Source organism: Cuculus canorus, chromosome 14, assembly GCF_017976375.1.
Source record: "Cuculus canorus isolate bCucCan1 chromosome 14, bCucCan1.pri, whole genome shotgun sequence".
Taxonomy (NCBI): domain Eukaryota; kingdom Metazoa; phylum Chordata; class Aves; order Cuculiformes; family Cuculidae; genus Cuculus; species Cuculus canorus.
In genome coordinates, this window is record NC_071414.1 from 3,982,358 (window position 1) to 4,003,538 (window position 21,181).

At 42.8% G+C, this 21,181-nt stretch overlaps 1 protein-coding gene across 8 annotated transcripts in view; it reads right to left on the minus strand.

Moving 5' to 3' along the window:
* The window catches only part of KCNIP1 (potassium voltage-gated channel interacting protein 1), a 406,302-nt gene that overhangs the window by 78,249 nt on the left and 306,872 nt on the right, over window positions 1-21,181 (minus strand). Inside the window, exon 1 of one of the 8 annotated variants that reach the window (XM_054079818.1) lies at window positions 12,835-13,047. The exons of 6 other annotated variants lie outside the window; for them this stretch is intronic. Coding sequence is in view for 1 of the 2 variants with exons in the window: in XM_054079817.1 (XP_053935792.1) it covers window positions 12,759-12,825 (67 nt within the window). In the remaining variant the exon portion in view is untranslated. Of the gene's footprint in view, window positions 1-12,758; window positions 13,048-21,181 lie in introns of those variants that run through there. One more of the 8 variants, XM_054079817.1, reaches the window with a different exon arrangement.

The following is a 21,181-nucleotide window of genomic DNA, read 5'->3' on the forward strand; positions in this document are numbered from 1 at the left end:
CAGAAGTGGCTTTGTGTCCTTTCACCTCTGCTGACAGACTCAGGAGACAAGCGTGGGCTTGTTATAACCCCTAACTGCGGCCAGAGACCACGAATCTCAAACAATCCGTTTCAGGTTTGTGTTGATTCAATACATTATTCATTCCATTCTCTACATCTTAAGGATGGAATAAATTCTACTATTTTTTAACAGAAAGAAACTATTGTGGGACAAAATCATCACTTAACATGTTCAGAACTGAACAAACCTCCATCGCATTGACTACTGCAAACTTGCTCCTTTCTTGCCAGGCTCAGCAAAGCTGGCAGTGCATTAAAATTCCTTACTAGTGCAGACGCAGCACGGAAGGAAACAGTGCCATTTCATTCCTTGGGTTTGCCACATTTTGCAAGGCAACCATATCGACACTTGAAGAAAAGACCTTTCCAGATCTCTCCCCCCGATCAAATGCATTATATTCCTCTCAATTCCTATTTCACAGGGGGATTTTAGATGAAACCTTTTATTTATCTGTTTTATCACAGCGATGTTAGTAGACCTCAAAACCATGAGAATTACAACATGGATAAAACCCGAGTACAGGAACATAGAAGAATGATGAAGGCATAGAGACAGGGTCTGACAGTCTGTTTGTATAGTTCTTTATTATTTGCTTGGTATCCTGCGAGTGCTAAGCAATGCATAGCATTAGCTCTTTCCCTAATTACAAACTAAATGAAAGTGGTATTTACTGGAGGGATGAGGGTTTAATTAAAAAGAAAACATTTCATAACTAACACACAGCCACAAGAAGCAATTACACAAACCTTCAGAGATGGCTGAAAGCTGTGGTCAGCCCTTTTAGCAGGGAGGCTCAATTTTGCAGTGCTTCAATTCCTTTAGTCAACACGCGCTTTCTTACACACGGCAAACTGTTCACTCGTGGAGAACCGACTCCTCCAAAGAAGTCAATGGTAAGCCCATCTTTTCAGTCTGGATAGCTGTTTTATCCTTTTTTCTTAACACATCATATAAGCAAACGATAAATACGCAATATTTTAATGAGTCTTTTTAAGAAAAGTGTTCTGCCTCAGTACATTTCAGTTAAATTTTCTGTTACAGTCAAGGCTCAGAAAAGAGACATACTCACAGCAGCACGATTAAAAGTCAACATGATAACGGTGCCCTGCAAGTTGTAGTGTTAATTGGATTTCTTAATTGGATTGGAATGAAAGGGTTCAGTTCCATTTTGGCTGAGGGAAAGAGAAAGGAGAGACAAAATGAGAAAAAAAAGAGATAAAATAAGAATAGAAAGAATGACCCAAATATGTAGCTATCGGATATAGGTTTTACTTCATTTTCCTGCTCACCTCACTAAGTAACATTGGACAAGTCTCCTGCGTCCCCAAGTAGCTCAAAGACACTTAGATTCTGACAACTGCTTAATGATGCAAAACATCACTCTTGGATTCATCCTCACGCTGTACAGGAATTTTGCCAAAACCTTCATTAAATTAAAGTAGACTTCATTTTGCCACAAGAAAGCCACAAATCCCCAAATGACCCAAGATACATTAATCATAGAATGGTTTAGGTTGGAAAAGACCTTAAAGATCACTTGGGTCCAACCCCTCCCCCATAGCAGGGACCAGCAGGTGGGAAGACATGAGTATAACAGAAAAGTAAAGTAGAGTACTGCTTTAATATAACAAATACTAGCTACTATAGTCACAACCACTATAATGGAACTCGGAAGACACAGTTTGAGTGATATCTCTTTTCTAACCCTTTGCCTTGATAAAACTGATCTACAATTGATTTTTTGTGGATAAAGATCGGTAGTTCCAGGCTCAAGTTGGTGGAACAGGAATATGTTGTTTCTCTCAGCAGGTCTCATCTACCTGTTGCACATCTTCGAACTGCAGACCTTAACTTAGATGCTTCTTCTGCAATTCTTTATTATCTACACAATCAAGGAAAAACCTAGCAAGGACAAAGCAGGACATCAGTCTATCTGTGAAGACATAGGTACTACCTTTGTCACCAATGCCTCACTGCGAGCAGGCTCCCTCGGCAATAAATTAACCTCACATTGTAAAGCTGGAAAATCAACACTTGGAAGAAGTTTTAAATGTAACACATGGTCTCCAATTTAATCCTTAATCTTCAGAAAGCTTCCAAAACCCAGTGAGAGAGGCTCTCAGTTCCAGCTGTTCAAATTCAGGTTGCTGTGTGCTTCCCCCAAAGTCAAAGGAAAGCTGCAGTCATCCCACACTGTAGCATTAAGAGCTTGCCTCTGTCTACTTCATGTCTTTTTGGAACTAAACTGGTATCCAACAACTATGGGATCGAAACAGCCTAGCACATCCTTCAACAAAAGGATTTGGAGATGAAAATCCTCAAAATCCTACAGGTGATAGCATGTTGCCAAGCTATCTTCTCCCACGGAATGAAAATAAACGTGCTGTACCAAGCAGGCCAATTGCATATTAAACATTTGCTGAATCAGAATACAGCAGAAATGAGTAGGCTCAGTTGGACAGAAACCACGCTTTATTTTGTGCAGGATGGTATTATGGATTTTTCTGATGTCTATGGTGAATTTGAATGCTGAATTATTTGGTGGCACTGAAATGAGAAAGTTTAAATTATTAGATAGTGTGGTACTTTTGGCAATAGCTGAATAGAGATTTCAGAATGTTTCTATTCATTGCCACAAACAGAATAAGGTTTGATTTGTTTGTACAAAACATACATTGAACAAAGGAAGTCACATCTTTCGAGGGAAAGGAGGAGGTATGTGAACTGGGAAGAGAAAATAGAATTGAGAGCCCTAGAGATTAAATGTCTAGCACAACAGCACATCTGTGCTGCGTCTTCATCCACAGCCACTACCTGGAACAGCCACACTCTGCATCGTGGGATTTATGTACCTGCTATCTCTGAGCAATCGATTGCATTACATAGCAAAGAAGCGTTGTCTAACGTCAGTTGCAGCCCTTTCAGGAAAAATAAGTAAGTATCCATGTTCACTACTAAATTGGTAAAGCAAATACAGGACAGATTTTAAGACAGCGGTCAGGCCCCCTTCTGCATAGATAATGTATGGGTTTTGGTCACTTTTCTCATTCACTGAGAAGTCTGTTTTCCTTCACAACCTTTCTGATCCTGCTTGGCTACATCAAGGGTTTTTTTTCCCCATCAACTGCCGTACGAACAGGAAAATAACAATTCAAATAGACCACCCGCTGCGTGACCATCAACTAATACTTTGCAACCGATGAAGCAGGCTCTGTGCTCACACATTCATCACAGCACTCAGATACAGCATTTGGTAGACACTGATCAGCTAAACTGGTATTCCAGGGTGAAGCCTTTCCACCATGTGAAGACCACAATTGTGATTCACTACTTTTATCCTGTACGATATGTAATGAGCATTGATGCATGCAGAGCATTTATCAGCTCAACCACGAGCCATACTAGAAAATAACAGAGACAGCTTTTCCTGTTTCATAAGTGCGCTTTGAGAGGTGGTTCACATTGTAAAAGTCAAAATGCTGAGTTAGGAATAAGCCAAGCTGGCAGTTACCCACAAGAAGAGGCAACTGGGAGCTGTGCCTCCTTGGCCAGCGGGGCTCATGGGAGCAGCCAGCGGTGAGGAACCACCACAGTGGGTGAAGACTAACCCTCTTTGCACCCTACATGATCCCTCTGGCTGGGATCAAGCACGCCTGGCTTCCCAAGCTGGCTGCTTCCCCTCCTCCTCTCCTCCCACTGGCTCTTCTGCCACCGCTGCAGAAATTAAAAGCGGAGACTGCTTAGGCAGCCTACCTGTTCCTTCCCAGATAAGAACAGCAAACTCACATACAAAACACCCATCTGTTTCCCCTTCTTCCCCCGCAGAAATACATAAATCTCTTTTCAATAACATCTACCTGTTCAGCAGGATTTTGAGAGCAGCTCAACATTTCACTCCCTGACAGACATCCTAATCCCTTCCAACACAGTCACCTCGGAGAAATCACCACCTTGAAAACATTTCCGGCCTATCTAATACACAACTCCTTATTTACAGCCCAGTACTTCTAGTATTATCACTTCTTTGTAGCCTGGACCTGTGCAGGGCTGTGGGGCTGCATAGCGTTAGCACTGCGGTACGAGGGGATTCCATGCTGATGCGCTGGGAGAGCTGCAAGGTCCTGCTGGGCACTTGCTTCGAGTGAGTATGGGTAAGAGTAGGTCAATGCATTATTTGCATCTACCAGGCATAATGCGCTGGACCAGCAGAAGCCTTGAAGAGCAGCAAGAGAAGTTGCAAGTGTTGGCAGCTGTAAAGCAGCAAGGCCATTTCCTAGGCAGAGGGTTCCAGTTTGCACCCTGCCAGCTCGTAACGGCTGTGCTCTTCCGCAGGGGTGAAGTGAGGGACAGGCAAGATCCTGAGTTCAAAAACATTTCCACATTTTTTTCCCCAGCTATACCAAATCTAATGAAGACAGTCCTTTCCCTTACAGTCTCTGCTCCTCTTTTTAACATCAGCACAGAAACAGCACTACCTTCAGGGGTTGGATGCCTAAGGACAGAAAATAAGCAAAAAAACCTCTTCAGTTATATTGATGCCATATCAGAATTCCACTCAATTTCCTGATATAAGTTGTTTTAGACACTTACTAAACAAGCACTTCTCAAGGACTTGTGCAAACACAACTAGGTAGTAGTGAGCTCCCTACCTACCTGGTTAATGCTGTATGCATCTTGGCTAGAAAAGTGATTCTACTCTTATACTCATCTCTGGTGGTTCAGGGAAATTCAACACACTCCAAGTACCTAAGAGTGAAGTCTGCATGGAGATAACTCTGCTGCTATGTTTGCAATGCCATTTGCTGGAAAGCTTTCCTTATTTTGCCCAGAACAACCTCCTGAGAGCTAAACCCTTGTATAATTGTGAAGGGCCTGAAAATATTCAAGGATATTATACCTGCCACAAGGAAAACCCAAGAACAGTGCATTTCCCCCACTCCTACTGTTGTGGAGGAGGGTTCCAATGTCAACTGTCATTAAAATACCTTGGAAAAAATGTGTTCAATACAACAGTCTGAAATTCACAAGATAAGACTTGCTTCTCTGCAGGAATAAACAGTGCGATAGATTTTAAAATGGAAGTTCGGGGGTTTTTTTGGATGTAAATTGTCATCAAAAGCTTCATTCTCAAAATACATTTCACAGTTCATTCATGCTGAGAAGCGCTTCTTATCTTCTGAACCTCCAGACTGTTGGGCTGAACAAAATGCATAAGCTTGGATTTAACTGTTTCAGTGCGTTGTGCAGGGAGAAAAGCAGAATGACACGCCAGAAGGATTTCCTTGATCCGAGCAGAAGCCATTTAAACTGGAAAAATCCAGTAATAATCCAAGTCATTCCATCTTCACTGCTATTTCAATCTAAAGTCATCAGCTCAGTTTGGCCATTAATTAAGACGGTTTTCTTTCTGGAAATGCATCCATCAGCTGTGTAACCAGTGGGTGAAAAAGGTTAAATGACTCACAGAGTTCACGAAGCGCATTAGATCTCTACCTGTTAGGAAATGTAATAAAGACAAGGACTGGATATTCAAGAGAAGAGGGACAATAAAAGATTTAAAACAGAGACAGAAACAGAGCAAGGACTTTCTCATGTTCTACTCCCATCCCACGCTCTACATAATACCTGGCTAATTTTACAAAAGCAATGGGTTCTGGGGGATTAAGAAAATAATTAAGAAAATAAATCTACTCTTTACTACACATTTTTTTTTTTTCCCTAAACTAAGCGTTGTTTACTTTTGCAAAGAATGTCTGTGCAACTAAGTTATAACACAGTTCATATTGCTTTGCTCCTCTACCTTTATAACCCTGCTGTATTCTTTGGGAACAAAATAAACACTTCAGTATCGCTGCTCAGAGTAACGCACTGATTTATAGACTGGATTTTGTAGCTCTGCTTCCTATCCCTAGTACAAGCCAGGTTTTTGTAACAACTATACATTAAAGAGAGTTTTTCTAATCAGCTGCTCTCTGCAACATCCTAGATCTTTCATTGTAATTAAACAGTTAAGAAATCATTAATATCCTTGTGTGAAATCACATGGCTCTTTCCAATTTGCATGATCTTGCAAGTACAATTTAATACAAACAACTCTTTCTGTCTGGATATTCACAGGATAAACCACAAAGAATGAGTTAATGACTGTAAAGCACTTGGAAGACAAGAAGTGTTAAATACGCTCATCTATCCACGTGGGGTTTTTTCTTAACTTGCCAGGGGCTCTAATGACAGACATACCTTGCTGAGTGAATAAAGTTGCTACTTTCTCTATTAAAATGTGTAAAACGTGACTCTAGAACAAAATCATAACGAAAGAAGTGACAAAACCAAAACACATATGAATTCTGAAAAAAGAAAAAGGAGGGGGGAATAAATCCTGAATGCCTTTGCTGGCAAATGGTTAGCCTTTGGTTTTTTTTAAAGAAGTCATGTGCTACAAAAAACTTAAAGAATAAAAGAAATACAACCATGTTTTTGTTCAAATTGGCATGTCTTCAGGTTTGTGGATAACAATAGACACTAACACTTTAAAGAAACCACTATTTTAAGAGAGAACTACAACAGAAGTTTGGCTTTATAAGCACTGAAGAGGAGAGATCACCTTTCAGATGTGTTCCCCACAGAGGTGATGGTGTCCTGGCAGTCCCCACCTCCTGCCCCATCATCTGCTGGGCTGAGTAACCCTCCAGCCCCATGCTGGGGTTGTTCCTATCAGTACAGCATTTGGGACACACACCCAACCCAGGCCTGACCTACACCCACTGCAGGCCCAAAGACTGAAGCTGGTCCTTGGTCAGCATCAAGGAGGAAAACACATCGGTCCATTCTGCCACGCGCCTAGGCAAAGGCTCAGGAAACTAAGCTAGGAACAGGTTATATCGGCAGTGCAAATTAAGAACCCTCTCAGCTCCAAAAATAACATCACTTTCTTTAGGTCTTTAAAGTGATTTACAAAGGCAAATAAATATTTTATCTCATGCCTTGAGCCAGCACAAGTGAATGTTCTGTCTACCAGACCTAATGAACTTCAGCGCATTTGGGTTCTGTGTCCATTTTAAATCCCCTTGTTTATCTAAACCTCTCAGATATTTTTTTTTAAAAAGCCTCCTCTTTAGCACACCACAGGGACACCACCATCACACACCTCTTCTGTTTTCACCCATACAATAACTCTATATTGTATTGTTCACCTACCAATACATATTTCACTACAAAGGCTTGAAGTGATAGGACTAGGGACGATGGGTATAAAGATGGGTATAAGATGCCTATAACTGCTCCTGATGCCAGTGCCCACGTCCTGGCAGTGGGGCTGGAAAAGCATTAAATCAAAGAGTACCTCTTTAGGAAGGCCCTCAGGAGCACAGATCTAGAATTGAAAGCATCACTGGAAACGGAAGGTCCTTGTCCTACTCTGCATTAGTCACCAAGCTTCACTAAATCACTTCAGAAGGAGGGAACTAACTTGAGTGTTCTCATTTTATGACAACTAAAGGTTAGTTTAAAACTCTGCTACACCTTACCGGCATGTCTGAAACATATCTATAATGGGTATAAACTGGAGAGGGGCAGATTTAGACTGGACATAAGGAAGAATTTCTTCACTATGAGAGTGGGGAGGCCCTGGCCCAGGTTGCCCAGGGAAGCTGTGGCTGCCCCATCCCTGGAGGTGTTCCAGGCCAGGTTGGATGGGCCTTGGGCAGCCTGAGCCAGTGGGAGGTGTCCCTGCCCATAGCAGGGGGGTTGGAACTGGATGATCTTTAAGGTCCCTTCCAAACCAAACTCTTCCATGATTCTATGAATATTTCTGCCAGTAACCTGCAAGCACCTGCTTTACACATCCTACAAACACAGACACACATTTGTGCGCTTATGAATTCTTTTATCATGTAAGTATAGTTATTTCCCCTTCCCTACAACAACAAGGCACAAGGAAATCTCCCTAAACGAGAAGGTGTCAGTCTTTCAGAAAAGAAATTACAAAAAGCAAATCCAATGCCCATTTGCTGATTTTCAGTCCTCACTTCTCTGCCTCTCCAAAACCTCCCAACTTCTCTACTCAGTCAAGAAAGGAGATTGTCACAGATAGCATTTGCTCCTGTGGACTGTATTTTATCATGGCAGCCTGTTTCCCTTATCGCCCTGTACACTTCTCTGCATTCAGATTTACAGCCTGAAGCCTTTGTCTGCATGCTAACGTTTCCCCAGGAATTCTCCTTTTAATCTGTTGAATGGAGTCCTACTTGAAAGCAAATGCAAACTGATAAAACCTCCCACGCTCCCTGTAAGAGGCGACTACAACAAGGCAGATTTAAACGGCCCTACTGCAGCCCAGCATTAACTGTGCTCACTGGCATTATAACCAACCAACATGGGCCCTGTAACACTTTCACCAACAGCTCCACCAGGATGTGCTCCAAACTCTACACAGCTTTGGCCAAGCCGGGGTCAGACCCATGCAGCAGTTCATAGAATCATAATTGTTTGGGTTGGAAGGGACCTTAAAGCTCATCTAGTTCCACTCCCCCTGCCAACACTTCAGTGAAAAATATCTTCCTAATATTCAAACTAAACCTCCCCTGCCACAACTTGAAGCCATTTCCTCTCATCCTATCACTTGTTACTTGGGAAAAGAGACCAGCACCCACTTTACTACACCCTCTTCTCACGTACCTGCAGAGAGCAATGAAGTTTCCTCTCAGCCTCCTCTCCTCCAAGCTAACCAACCCCAGTTGTCCCAGGTGCTCCCCATAACACTTGTTCTACAGACTCTTCATCAGCTCTGATGCCCTCCTCTGGACATGCTCCAGCTCCTCAATATCTTTCTTGCACTGAAGGGTCCAAAACCAAACACAATATTTGAGGTGCAGCCTCACTAGCACTGAGTAGAGGGGCATGAACCCTTCCCAACTTCTGCTGGTCACACCATGGCTGATCCAACTCAGGATGCTGCTGGTCGCCTTAACCACACGGACACACTGCTGGCTCATGTTTAGCTGCTGTTGACCAGCACCCTCAGATCCTTTTCTATCAGGCAGATTTCCAGCTCCTCTTCCCCAAGCTTGGAGCGTTGCATGGGGCTGCTGTGGCCCAAGCGCAGGATCTGGCATTTGGCCTTATTGAATCTCATATGACTGGCCTTGACCAATTGTCAGGTTTTCACTACATGGCACCAAACCAAAGGTCTCCCTTATTATCACTCACAAACAATGGAATAGGGCATCACTTCAACTAATGAAATAGGAGCACCTCTGGTGTCCCTCAAGATTAGCAGCATAGCCTGATACCCTAACTGGCTCCCCTCGTGTGGAAGCTCTCCTCACTTGCCCTTCAAGACAGAATCACAACTTTGGGTTGATTTCCATGACCCTCATTTTATTCATTGCTGCAAGCACAACCAGGTCCTCGATCACCAGATCGCCTGCAAGATACAGCCCTGTGCCCATGCACAGGCTTCTGGCAGTTTTGCCACATCTCCTCAAGTGAACTAGAACCTCTCTGCTAAAAAAATAAAACACCTCACGAAAGCTGGTGTAAAGATTTTCCCCCAAAATTCCTTCCCAAGTCACCAAGTCTAGGGGTTACATGGCAATGATGTCATTACCCAAGATGTGAATTAACAGGACTTACAGTGAAAGTTAGAGCAGAAGGATCCCCTTTCTGCATTCGTTCCCAGTAACAAGCCTGTGCTTTAGTTTTATGCAGCACAATCCTCCAGTGAGATCCAGAGAGGACCTTTAACAGACATTAAAGGTCTATAGCTTTTCTAAATTTAAAAATAAAAACTATGTACACACCACTGTATAACTTCCATGTTCTCTCCCTTCACTTCATTTATGGAATTACCAACGGGGAGAAGCCTTACTTGGTGCAGAAAAGACAATTCCAGAAGAGTTTGTACACTGCTCTGCTAAAACTCCGCAGCTGTGGATGATGATGCCTTGAGGAGAAAACAAGCATCACCAAAGCAAGCTCCTGTGACCTTCTGAGCAAATATTGTCTGCTTTCTAAATACTGCATTCTGATTGACTGTATTTTTAATAACACGAGGAGCTCTCTGTAGCTCTGTTTTTAGAAAGTGAAAGAGCAGTCTCGGGTCATTTTGATGCAGTCTGCTCTTGGCTATGATATTGCTTCACTGACAGCAATTAACTAAGGTCAGCAATATAATTTACCCCTTTTTAAATTACAGTGTAGAAGCGTTGCACAGAGGAGCACATAAAGCATGTGAGATTTAGCAGTGACCTGGGAGCGCCATCATTAAGCACACAAGGGGCACATTCTCTTTGCTCTGAGTGCATTTCCCATTAATGCTAATAGCATGTTGAGAAGAAAATATACTCCATAAACTTTCATTACTCTCTTTCTCCCTTGGACTTTGACAAATGAATTGCTGATGTAGACTCGGAGGTAGGCAATACATCCACTTCTCTCTATGCTAGTGCTCTAGAAAACCAAAAATGCTTTACCTTGCAAGTGCAGACACTCCTACAACTCACACTGTCGTTTTGATTAAATCCTCCTTTTAAGCCATTAAATTCCAGTCAGTATTTCTGTGTGATGCACAACTACACTAACAAACACTGCCAGGAAGGACAGTCCTCTTTCCTCCCTTTTCATTTGCTGCCCCCACACTCTTGGCCTCTGTGCTGCACCAGCTGTGGTGCTTGTCTGATCCCTTGGAGAGTCAATTCCCACCACTAAATGAGTAGAAAGAGAATTATTTCTCTTCTAGCCTAGCAGAGCACTTGGATCTCTCTAGACTTTTTCTCACTCTCAAAGAGGGTAAGTTTTTTCATGGTCAGTGGGCATCCTGGTGGCATTCCAAGTGTATAATTACTTTCTGGCCACTCACATTCCCATAACACTTCTTTGCAGGATACAGCTTTTCTATTTATTTTGTGTCCTAAACCAACTGTGAAAGAGCTGCCACATGCCACTTTACCAGTGGCCAAATGATGCTGATGAACAAAGTAGCTCTTAGGAATGAAAAATATTGGTCTAAGAAGAGGAAAAATGGCAGGCGTTTAAATGTCTGCTTTGGGTGTCACTACATAATTCACATACAAATGGGAGATCTGGTTATTCTTCACAGGTATGAGGGACTCGTAATGGTGAAGTCATGACAACCTCTCAAGGAGGAGTATGCAGGAGTAAAGGCAGTTATGGGAAGACAGTTAGCAGAGCTGTGGACAGAGCAGTAGTCCTTGCTAGCAGGGGAAGAAAAGGGAATTTTGAGAGGGCTACCCAGGATGAAGGCATCCAGGCCCTGCAGCTCCTTGCTATGCCAACAGCTTGGAGCTGAAGCCGTCACCCTCACTCTGTCCTTGTAGCCCAGGGCTGGGCAGGACTCTGTTCTGGCCCAGGAGCCGTGTTAGCTGTGGCTGGACAACCCATTCCTGCTCCCTGCCTGCCCATTCTCTGCAGATGAAAGGCAGAAGCGGGTTCGCTCCCTGGTGCTTCTGCCAGTTCTGCTCATCACCTCCCTGTACTACTTCTTGGCCTCAGCTTTGTTCTCTCTTCTCTCCTCAGCCACTGTTTTAGGAAAGAGAGGTGAAAAGAACACAGCTGGACTAGATGGCCATCAGCATTTGCTTTATAGAAGTGTTTGCTTTTGTCAGAGTACAAACACCATCATTATTTCTTTGCTTCCTGGATTTTGTGGAGGAAGGAGAAGATATGTTTCTTGGAAAACCATCTGGAAGGAAAAGGCCACATAGATAAATGTGGGTACATGGAAGTCACAACAAGTAGAGGGAAAAACAAAGCTGAATGCACCTTTTCAGTAGTGCCCTATGCCCCAGCTCTTCCATCACCACAAACCCACAGATTTCCTCCTCCAAACTCCCCCTGGCCCATGGAATTCAATTTACTGAACACAGTGGTCTCACACTGAAAAAGAAAAAAAATCCATCTTATCCACAGTAAAGAGAAACCTTTGACCATGTCTTTCTTCTTAAACCTGGTCACTCCGTTTCAATCTGCGTTTCTGTATATTGGGAAAAAAAACCACCAAGATAGTGAAATACAGCAGGAAATCTGACCCTTTCCTAGAATTTGTTGCTTCCAAAGCCTCTGCCAATTTCTCTGTGCAATCATGCTGCCCTCTTCTTCCCTTGAAGCTCCCAGGCCACTGGCACATAAGCTATGCTCAAGTCCTTGACACAGCAACATCTGCTTCCACTAAAACACAGATTTCTTTTTATCAATACATTTACAAGCTGGTCATTCAAAGCCATCTCGGTTCCCTCGAGAAGTTACAATAGCTGGAATCAAGAACTCAATATTTAAAACATGTAGCTCTAAAACAACTCTACAGCCTTAGACAATCAATCTTTATTCTGAAAAGTCCAGCAGGATATTTTGCCAGACTGAAGTCTAGCAGGGAATCAAACCCAAGTTCAGCATCAGAGTACTCCTGCTCTCTGCAAACCTGATTCACCTGTGCAGCTACACAAGCTCCCTGGCACACAATCCAATATTTTTCTAATCTAAAGGCAACTGGCAAGTCTGTTTACAACTAAATAACCAAGAAAGAAAAGCAATATATGAAAAAGGCCATCAGAAGCACTCAGTATACTTTAAGTAGAAAGGTTTTTAGACTCACACCTGGAAACTTCAGCTTAAAGACATCTGGAGATATAAGTACATTACTAAATAATTTATCTACTCAAGAATGAATAAGACAAACATACCTGAAAGAGCTCTACCACACCTGAGCATTCCTCCAAGGCATTTAAGAGTCCCATGGCAGACAGACATCGTTCTCACCCTTTTGAGTCTTTTCTCTTCTTGCCTTGTATCCAACCTTCCTCCCAATAGCACTCAGCTCAGATGCTTACCTAGCAGCAAGAGCCACTCCTAACGTCACACAAACACATTATTTTCAAAAAAATCCCACATAACAAATGAATTTCAATAATAAAATTAACATTATATAAGCAAACATAACTCTAGCATTGAGCAAAGCAACACACATACCCCCCCAAAACACCTTCACAGTAAAACAGTGCAATGGAGGTACTTATTAACCTGGAACATACATCACAGGTTTAATGGAAACAGCTGGAATAAACAACAAACAGGTGGGCTGAGTTATGGGGAGGTTTGCCCACTGGCAAACAAGCCTTTGCCTTAACAAAGCTGTTTGCAGCAGCTGAAACTCCTTAGAGCCCGGGCTTGGGGGTGCGGAGCTGAGGCACGCAGAGAGCCAGCACTCCCTGCAGGTGCCCCTAATGGGCACTTCTTCATCCAATACTGTCCCTGCAAGGAGCTGCCAGTCACTTTGCTTTGTCACCAGGCAGAGCCCCATTCCCCTGTGCTGGAGTGGCATGTGGAGCTGCTCTGCTCCTCTCGTCCCACTCCTCCTGAGCCACCAAGCACCAGCCTGTCTGTCCCCAGACTCCAAACGATGGCCGCATGCAGCAGCTCTTTGTTTCAGCAGGGGCTCTCGCTACATCAAAGAACGAAATAGGTTGCTTAGAATCAAAAACTTTCAGCAGCACACACAGAATCATAGAATCGTTAAGGTTGGAAAAGACCTCTAAGGTCATCCAGTCCAACCATACAGAAGAGGAAAGCATGATGGAGGTACAATTGCTATCTGTTATCACACAGACTGATTCCTCTTAAAATTCACACCTGCTATGCACAAACTATTGTGCTATGCACAGTTGTTGTTTTAATAGAATAAATTAGCTTTCAGAGGTACTGAAATTCATAAAATCTCTGACAGGTTCCGGACTATAGAAAACCGGATTATTCCTTTTCAGGCCCAGCTATGAGCCTGGATAATTTTTAAAAAGAATTTTGTTTGAGTTTCCTCTGCAGCTATTTTACAAGAAGTTCCATCCTGACACTCGATCAATTCAAACCAGTGTTAAACTTATCACTTTCACCAAATTGACTCCAAACTGGAAGAGAGCATCTTATGCATTTAATCACTGGGCATAGTTCTCACAAGGTGATGCTTTGGCTCGTGATACAGCACATGTGCTGGAGACTAACTGGAAACCACTTCTAAATATTCAGTATTCTGTATGATAGTATCAATGATAAAAGATGCAGAGAAATTCTACTTATCAATTAATAAACCAGGCTTTAAGCCACGGATACGGAGCAACCAGAAATAGGAAGCTGTCATTCATGAAACATAAATTGATATTTTCCATTTCCTTTCCCACCTAGCTAATTACAAACAGTAATGAACCATGTGCAACAAACTTCATGGCTCTTGGGGAAAAAATTGATGCTGAAATGGCCTATTTAACCAATTGATAGTGCTTAACTAAAGAACAGTATCTAAACTTCAGTTTTCTAAGTACTGTAACCAGAATGGTGTGAAACTAGGAAAGAAAAAGGTAGGGATATATGAAATTTTTCATTTTGAAACCTGCTAGGAAGTTGAAAATCCGAGTCATACTTATATTAATTTTGATGTTCACTGCTGGTTTTCCAAGCTGTATGAATTTTTGTCACAGATCACCCACAAATATTTACTTTCTTAATGGACATTTTTCCTTGAATTGGTTCTAAGAAGTGTACTGAAGCAGAAGGTTATAAGTTAATCACTATTGTCATTTCTGCTCAATTACTGCCTACACTAAAGCTATCACAAAGAAAAGAGAGAAACACCATTGCTAATGGTGAATTTCCTGGTTTTTATTACTATGTCAAAACATTATCATTCTGTAATCACAGGCTTTGATGCAGAAGAGCTCAAATGGCAGCAACATCCCAATGTGAAGCATTTTGAAATATCAGTTTAGTGATCGCAAGGAGCAGGATCACGCGCTGCTTAAGTTTTTAGTAAGCTGGAACTCCCAACCTAACGGTGGCCAACCTTTCCATTGAACGGGGAGACGGGCTCCTCCGAGGGGCTTCAGAATGGCCACACTGTGTAGGCAACAGGAGAGTGGTGGGAAAGGTCAAAAGGACTGATCCTGTAACACAGGGAATGCAGTACTTCCTCCAATGGGCATTCATTGCCATGAAGCCTTTCCCGGAATTCAGCTTCAAGTTGGCGAAACAGGAATTCTGCCAGTTATCAAGAACACACAAAACTATGTTTACACTCCTTTCTCATGCCTCAGGTCTCTAAATACCTTGGAGTAGTAACCTTGGAGTCCTTCTGCCAATGGACATCAGGGTTGCTGTCTGGCTTTGTGCATATTAAAGCCTCTGTTACATGATGACCCCCAACTAAAGATGCTGGAAGAGATCTGGACCAGAGTACCTCTTGGGGTAAGATACATTCTCCCATGAAGGGGGAATGCACCCTCAAATCTAACTTTATAAGGAAGGAATTTCACCACTAAACCAGACTAGTGCTCCAGCCTCTTGGGAGAGGAGTTTCCTCCTCAGACTTCACAAATATATCTGTGGTTTCCTTAGCACCTGCCTAGACTCAACTCTTACTATTCTGTGAACTATCTTAACTTCTAAAATAACCTCAAATGAAATGTGTTGCGTATATGTCACTTCAGTAGTTTATTTTCTGTTAAACCTAGTTATTTTAAGGTGTCAAATTTATGAATAATTTTGACCATTCTACTGCATATATATTTCAACAGGGAAAAAAAAAACACTAGTTCCAAAGCTGAATTCATCAACTCCTTTCAACCTCAATGCCATGCCTTCCTCTCTGTCACAGTTCAGCCCTGAACCAAAGTAATCTGAGATAGAGAGAGAATGCAGGGGAGAAGATATCACATTGTTAATGGATTGTGACAGCAGATAATGACACATCAATGTATTACATTAATAGATCCACAGCTGCCCAAAGCTGCAATTATTAAGCAGGAGCTGAATCTGTCTATTCAATTGTGCATGGATCCCCCATTTTCAGATATGGACATTCTTGCATCTCATTTGCAAATGCCCAAGATAGAAAGTCAGATTAGCATTTGTTGTTTTCACAGAATCATAAGGGTTGCAAAAGACCTCTAACATCATCCAGTCCGACCATAGGTCAACCACTACTGTGCCTACTAAACTGTGTCCCAAGCGAGCGCCACATCTACACAGCTTTTTGAACCCCTCCAGGGACGGTGACTCCACCACTGCCCTGGACAGCCTCTGTCAGTGCTGCACCACTCTGTCAGTAAAGAAATTTTTCCTGATATTCAATGTAAACCTTCCCTAGCACAACTTGAAGCCGTTTCCTCTTGTCCTGTCAGTTGTTATTTGGGAGAAGAGACCAGCACCCACCTCGCTACAACCTCCTTTCAGATAGTTGTAGAAAGCCTCCTCTTCTCCAGATCGTCTGGGGATTTTTGATCACATCAGGCAAACGTGCACCTACTGCACCTCTGCTCACGTGTAACCTTCACCTCACGTAGAAGGCTTCGCTCTTATTTGCAGAGCCCTGAATATTAGATTCAGGTTTGCTTTCTGCAGAAGCCCCAAGTGCTCACTGTAACACTTCACAAAGGCACAGACCCTTTTCTAAGTGGCAGTGTTTGTTATAGGTGTATTTATGTGCCTCACCAGCTCCTTCCCCTTCAGTCACTCGGATGTGATCCTACTCCTGGAAACGAAGCATGAAAGAGTGGGAAACTCTTCACAGCTTGATGACTGCGTTTCCTTAGGTTGCTGAGCCAGATTATGAGGTGTGCATGAATACACAGACAGATCATTTACAAATCAGGCTGTTAGAAAACTTGGATCCAAAAAAAGAAGCATCTGTGTGTTCTCTACATTACATTAGGTTGCTTAAAAGTGCTTGTTTCTTTGGGTATTGGACGATGCTAATTTATGCAGTTTTTTCCTAGGTGTTTGTTTCTAAAAATAAATAAAAAAAAAGGCACAGCCATTTCCAAATAGAAAATCATAGAATCATAGACTCACCAGGCTGGAAAGGACCCACTGGATCATCGAGTCCAACCATTCCTAACACTCCCTTAAACCATGTCCCTAAGCACTTCATCCACCCGTTCCTTAAACACCTCCAGGGAAGGTGAGTCCACCCCCTCCCTGGGCAGCCTCTGCCAGTGCCTGATGACTCTTTCTGTGAAGAATTTTTTCCTGATATCCAGCCTGAACCTCCCCTGACGCAGCTTGAGGCCATTCCCTCTTGTCCTGCGCCCTGTCACTTGGGAGAAGAGCCCAGCTCCCTCCTCTCCACAACCTCCTTTCAGGTAGTTGTAGAGAGCAATGAGGTCTCCCCTCAGCCTCCTCTTCTCCAGGCTAAACAACCCCAGCTCTCTCAGCCGCTCCTCGTAACCCTTGTTCTCCAGCCCCTCACCAGCTTTGTTGCTCTTCTCTGGACACACTCCAGAGCCTCAACATCCTTCTTGTGGTGAGGGGTCCAGAACTGAACACAGTATTCAAGGTGCGGTCTCACCAGTGCCGAGTACAGAGGGAGAATCCCCTCCCTGGACCTGCTGGTCACACCGTTTCTGATCCAAGCCAAGATGCCATTGGCCTTCTTGGCCCCCTGGGCACACTGCTGGCTCATGTTCAGTTGCTGTCGACCAACACCCCCAGGTCCTTCTCCTCCATGCAGCTCTCCAGCCACTCTTCCCCCACTCTGTAGCACTGCACAGGGTTGTTGTGCCCCAAGTGCAGGACCCGGCATTTGGCCTTGTTGAACCTCATGCCATTGGCCTCAGCCCAGCAGTGCAGCCTGTTCAGATCCCTTTGCAGAGCCTCCCTACCCTCCAGCAGATCCACACTTCCACCCAGCTTAGTGTCATCTGCAAACTTGCTGAGGGTGCGCTCAATGCCTTCATCCAGGTCATTGATAAAGACATTGAACAGAGCTGGACCCAGTACCGAGCCCTGAGGAACCCCACTTGTGACTGGCCTCCAGCTGGAGGTAACTCCATTGACCACCACTCTCTGGGCCATCCAACCAGTTTTCAACCCAGGAGAGTGTGCGCCTGTCCAGCTTCTGAAATGTCCAGGGATTATCAGTGGGCCAAATCATCAAACCGCTACCAGACTCCCTTGGAAGGGAGAGCATGCAGTACCGTACAGTTCCCAGATTGGGTATTGGAACTTGTCCAACACTCACCACTTCTCCTTTGAATTTCAGGATGAGCCTCCCTATCCCCAACTAAGAGGCAAACAATTACAGAGCATGTGGCTGATGCATTCCCTCGCTGGTCTTACAAGCAGTGCTACAGCGTTCAAAGTACTTGCTGGAGCAAAAAGAAAAACAAACCTAAAAAAAAAAAAAAAGATTTCAGCCAAAGAGCTGAAGCCTTGCTTTACACCCAGCTAAGGAGCAAACCTGCACCAAGTGCTAATTTATGGTGCTTATAGCAGTGACACTGCTACACACAGAGATAAAAGCCTGCCAAGTGAATGGCAGTTAGGGTTTAGATACCAACTCATTAAAATACATGGAATTGACAGGGGTGAAGTTCATTGTCTGCTTTCAAAATCCCAGCTTTTATGTTTATGCTACACAACTTTTACACATGGCTCAACAAACATCCAGGAATCCAAGTTTTTAGACCGTTTTTCTTCCCTTAAGACCAGACGTTGCCACCAATACCACATGTATACAGATCACGGCAAGATATGTAGCTGGAATTAATTTTCAGAGCCACTATTTTGTTTGAATTAATTCTTGGAGTAATGAGTAATTCCCTTTACCACTAGAAGGGATGACAGGCATCAGAACTTGCAGCAATTTACCATTAAATACAACGGATATTTTATTCACGCTATCAAAGAAAATTGAAGCCTCGTGTCTGGGTGAAAGCCAGACTTTTACTGAGAAAACAGTAAAAAGTATGTTTAGTTGAGAGGTTCTCTTGTTTTGTACAGGTCTGTGTTGGGAGTATGTAGTTCCCCAAATCAGAACCAATCTTCAGAGGTAAAGAGCAACTGAATCAAATTATATTGTCTATACTGTATCTTTTAAAGGCAAAAATCTGGAATGGTATAATTTTCTGTTAGTTTATGCTGTTAGAAGAGCAAATATTTTCAGGTAAAACCTGATAATGGGAGAAAGCCAAGCAGCTTGTTGTGGAATCCCACATTGACCCCGCGTTCGTTTGCTTTTAAAGTTGGCGTTAAGCTGTTCCCTACAAACTGAATCCCATCACCTGAGAAGCTCTCAATGCTCTAATCCTTTCTCAGCTCAAAAACAGGAACGTGTTTGGGGGATTTTGTTCTCATGAAATCATAGATTGCTTGTTTAGAAATTATTACAACACAATGCATATCCTGTTATACATGTTTCAAGCAAAACTACTTTTGTCAAAACTTAAGGCACACTTTGAAAAGTGCTCTGCTTCTGAGGAGAACGGCAGTGAACTTTTTAGTTGAGAATTTTGGGACTTCATTTGGAATAATCAAAAATTAATAATCTTCCCAGTATTACATCATTAGTTTCACATTATTTTATATGATGTTGATGGATTTAAGTTTCTGATGAGCAATGACATACAAAAGCCTTTATATTATCTTTAAAATAAGGAAAGCCATTGCTTCCATGAAATATTTGAAAACCCCTTCAATCTACCTTCTTCTACGTCAAGGGTTTTCTTCACTGTATTTTCACAAGTTTTTACCACGCGGAGACATCTTGTTCTCCAGGCACCCTCCAAGCTGTCTGTCTCCAGTTGGGCCCTGGGCAAGGGTGGTCAGAGCTCCCCTCTGCCCAGCGCAGTTTGATCATCCTCTCCCACCCTTCCCATTCCATCGCACCAAGAGCATTAATTCTTCCCAGAACATGAAGCAGAAATCTTTTTTGAACAATATAGGACATATGGAAGCTAAGATGCCTATAACTGCTCCGGATGCCAGTGCCCACGTCCTGGCAGTGGGGCTGGAAAAGCATTAAATCAAAGAGTACCTCTTTAGGAAGACCCTCAGGAGCACAGATCTAGAATTGAAAGCATCACTGGAAACGGAAGGTCCTTGTCCTACTCTGTATTAGTCACCAAGCTTCATTAAATCACTTCAGAAGGAGGGAACTAACTTGAGTGTTGAGTTATCATTTTATGACAACTAAAGGTTAGTTGAAAACTCTGCTACATCTTACCTGCATGTCTGAAACGTATATCTATAATGGGTATAAACTGGAGAGGGGCAGATTTAGGCTAGACATAAGGAAGAATTTCTTCACGATGAGAGTGGTGAGGCCCTGCCCCAGGTTGCCCAGGGAATTTGTGGCTGCTCCCATCCCTGGAGGTGTTCCAGGCCAGGTTGGATGGGCCTTGGGCAGCCTGAGCCAGTGGGAGGTGTCCCTGCCCATAGCAGGGGAGTTGGAACTGGATGGGCTTTAAGATCCCTTCCAACTCAAACTGTTCTATGCATCTATGATTCTATGATCTGCAATATATAAAAGTTGACAATTTACTTCAGCAGTTTCTGTGTAGGATCTACACTGGCTTATGTGTTACATCAGTTGAATCATTGTACATGATACAAGAGCTCAAAACACACATGCAGTTCTTGTTCATAATTTGTTCGAAATGATATTTAAAGTACAAGACTTTCATGGGACCAATTAATTATGTTATGCACAACTTCCTCCTGAAGACACAAACAAAATTCATTAATTGATTTTCATGTTTGCATGAAACTTACATTTGAGAGAATATTTTAATTTAATTAAGCTCTTCACCACCAAAAGTTGTTAGTGCGATCTTAATGATCTAGCAGTGAAAGTGGAAACGAAGCACAAACTAGGCTTTAGACTGTCAAACACACATTAAATGGAATAATTGTAATCACTATGATTTGAGTTGGATAGAAATCAGAGACCTTTTGCTGCAGCATTGTATTTCTCTACCAGTAATCTCTAACAATCAAAACTACCTTAGAAGAGAGCCATATTGTATGCGTATGCCCTGCATCCTACAGTTAATCTAACGCTGTCCTTTATCAGACTGTGCTTCTAATTGCTTGTAGCTGGGATTTCTAAGGATATGTGCCTGCATCAGGATGTTATAAAAAAGAAGCAGAAAAAAACCTTGAGACAAAAAAAGCCCATATGCTTTCAGTCATGAGTAGGGTTAAAATACATTGGGTTTTGTTTCTTTTTTTGTAAAACGTCCTAGAAAATTAAGGAGCCAATATCTTGCCATGCAATAAAGAAACAGGACTGCCTGGTGAAGAAAAAATGGTTAGTTTATGTATTTGCTCAGGGCACTAAATT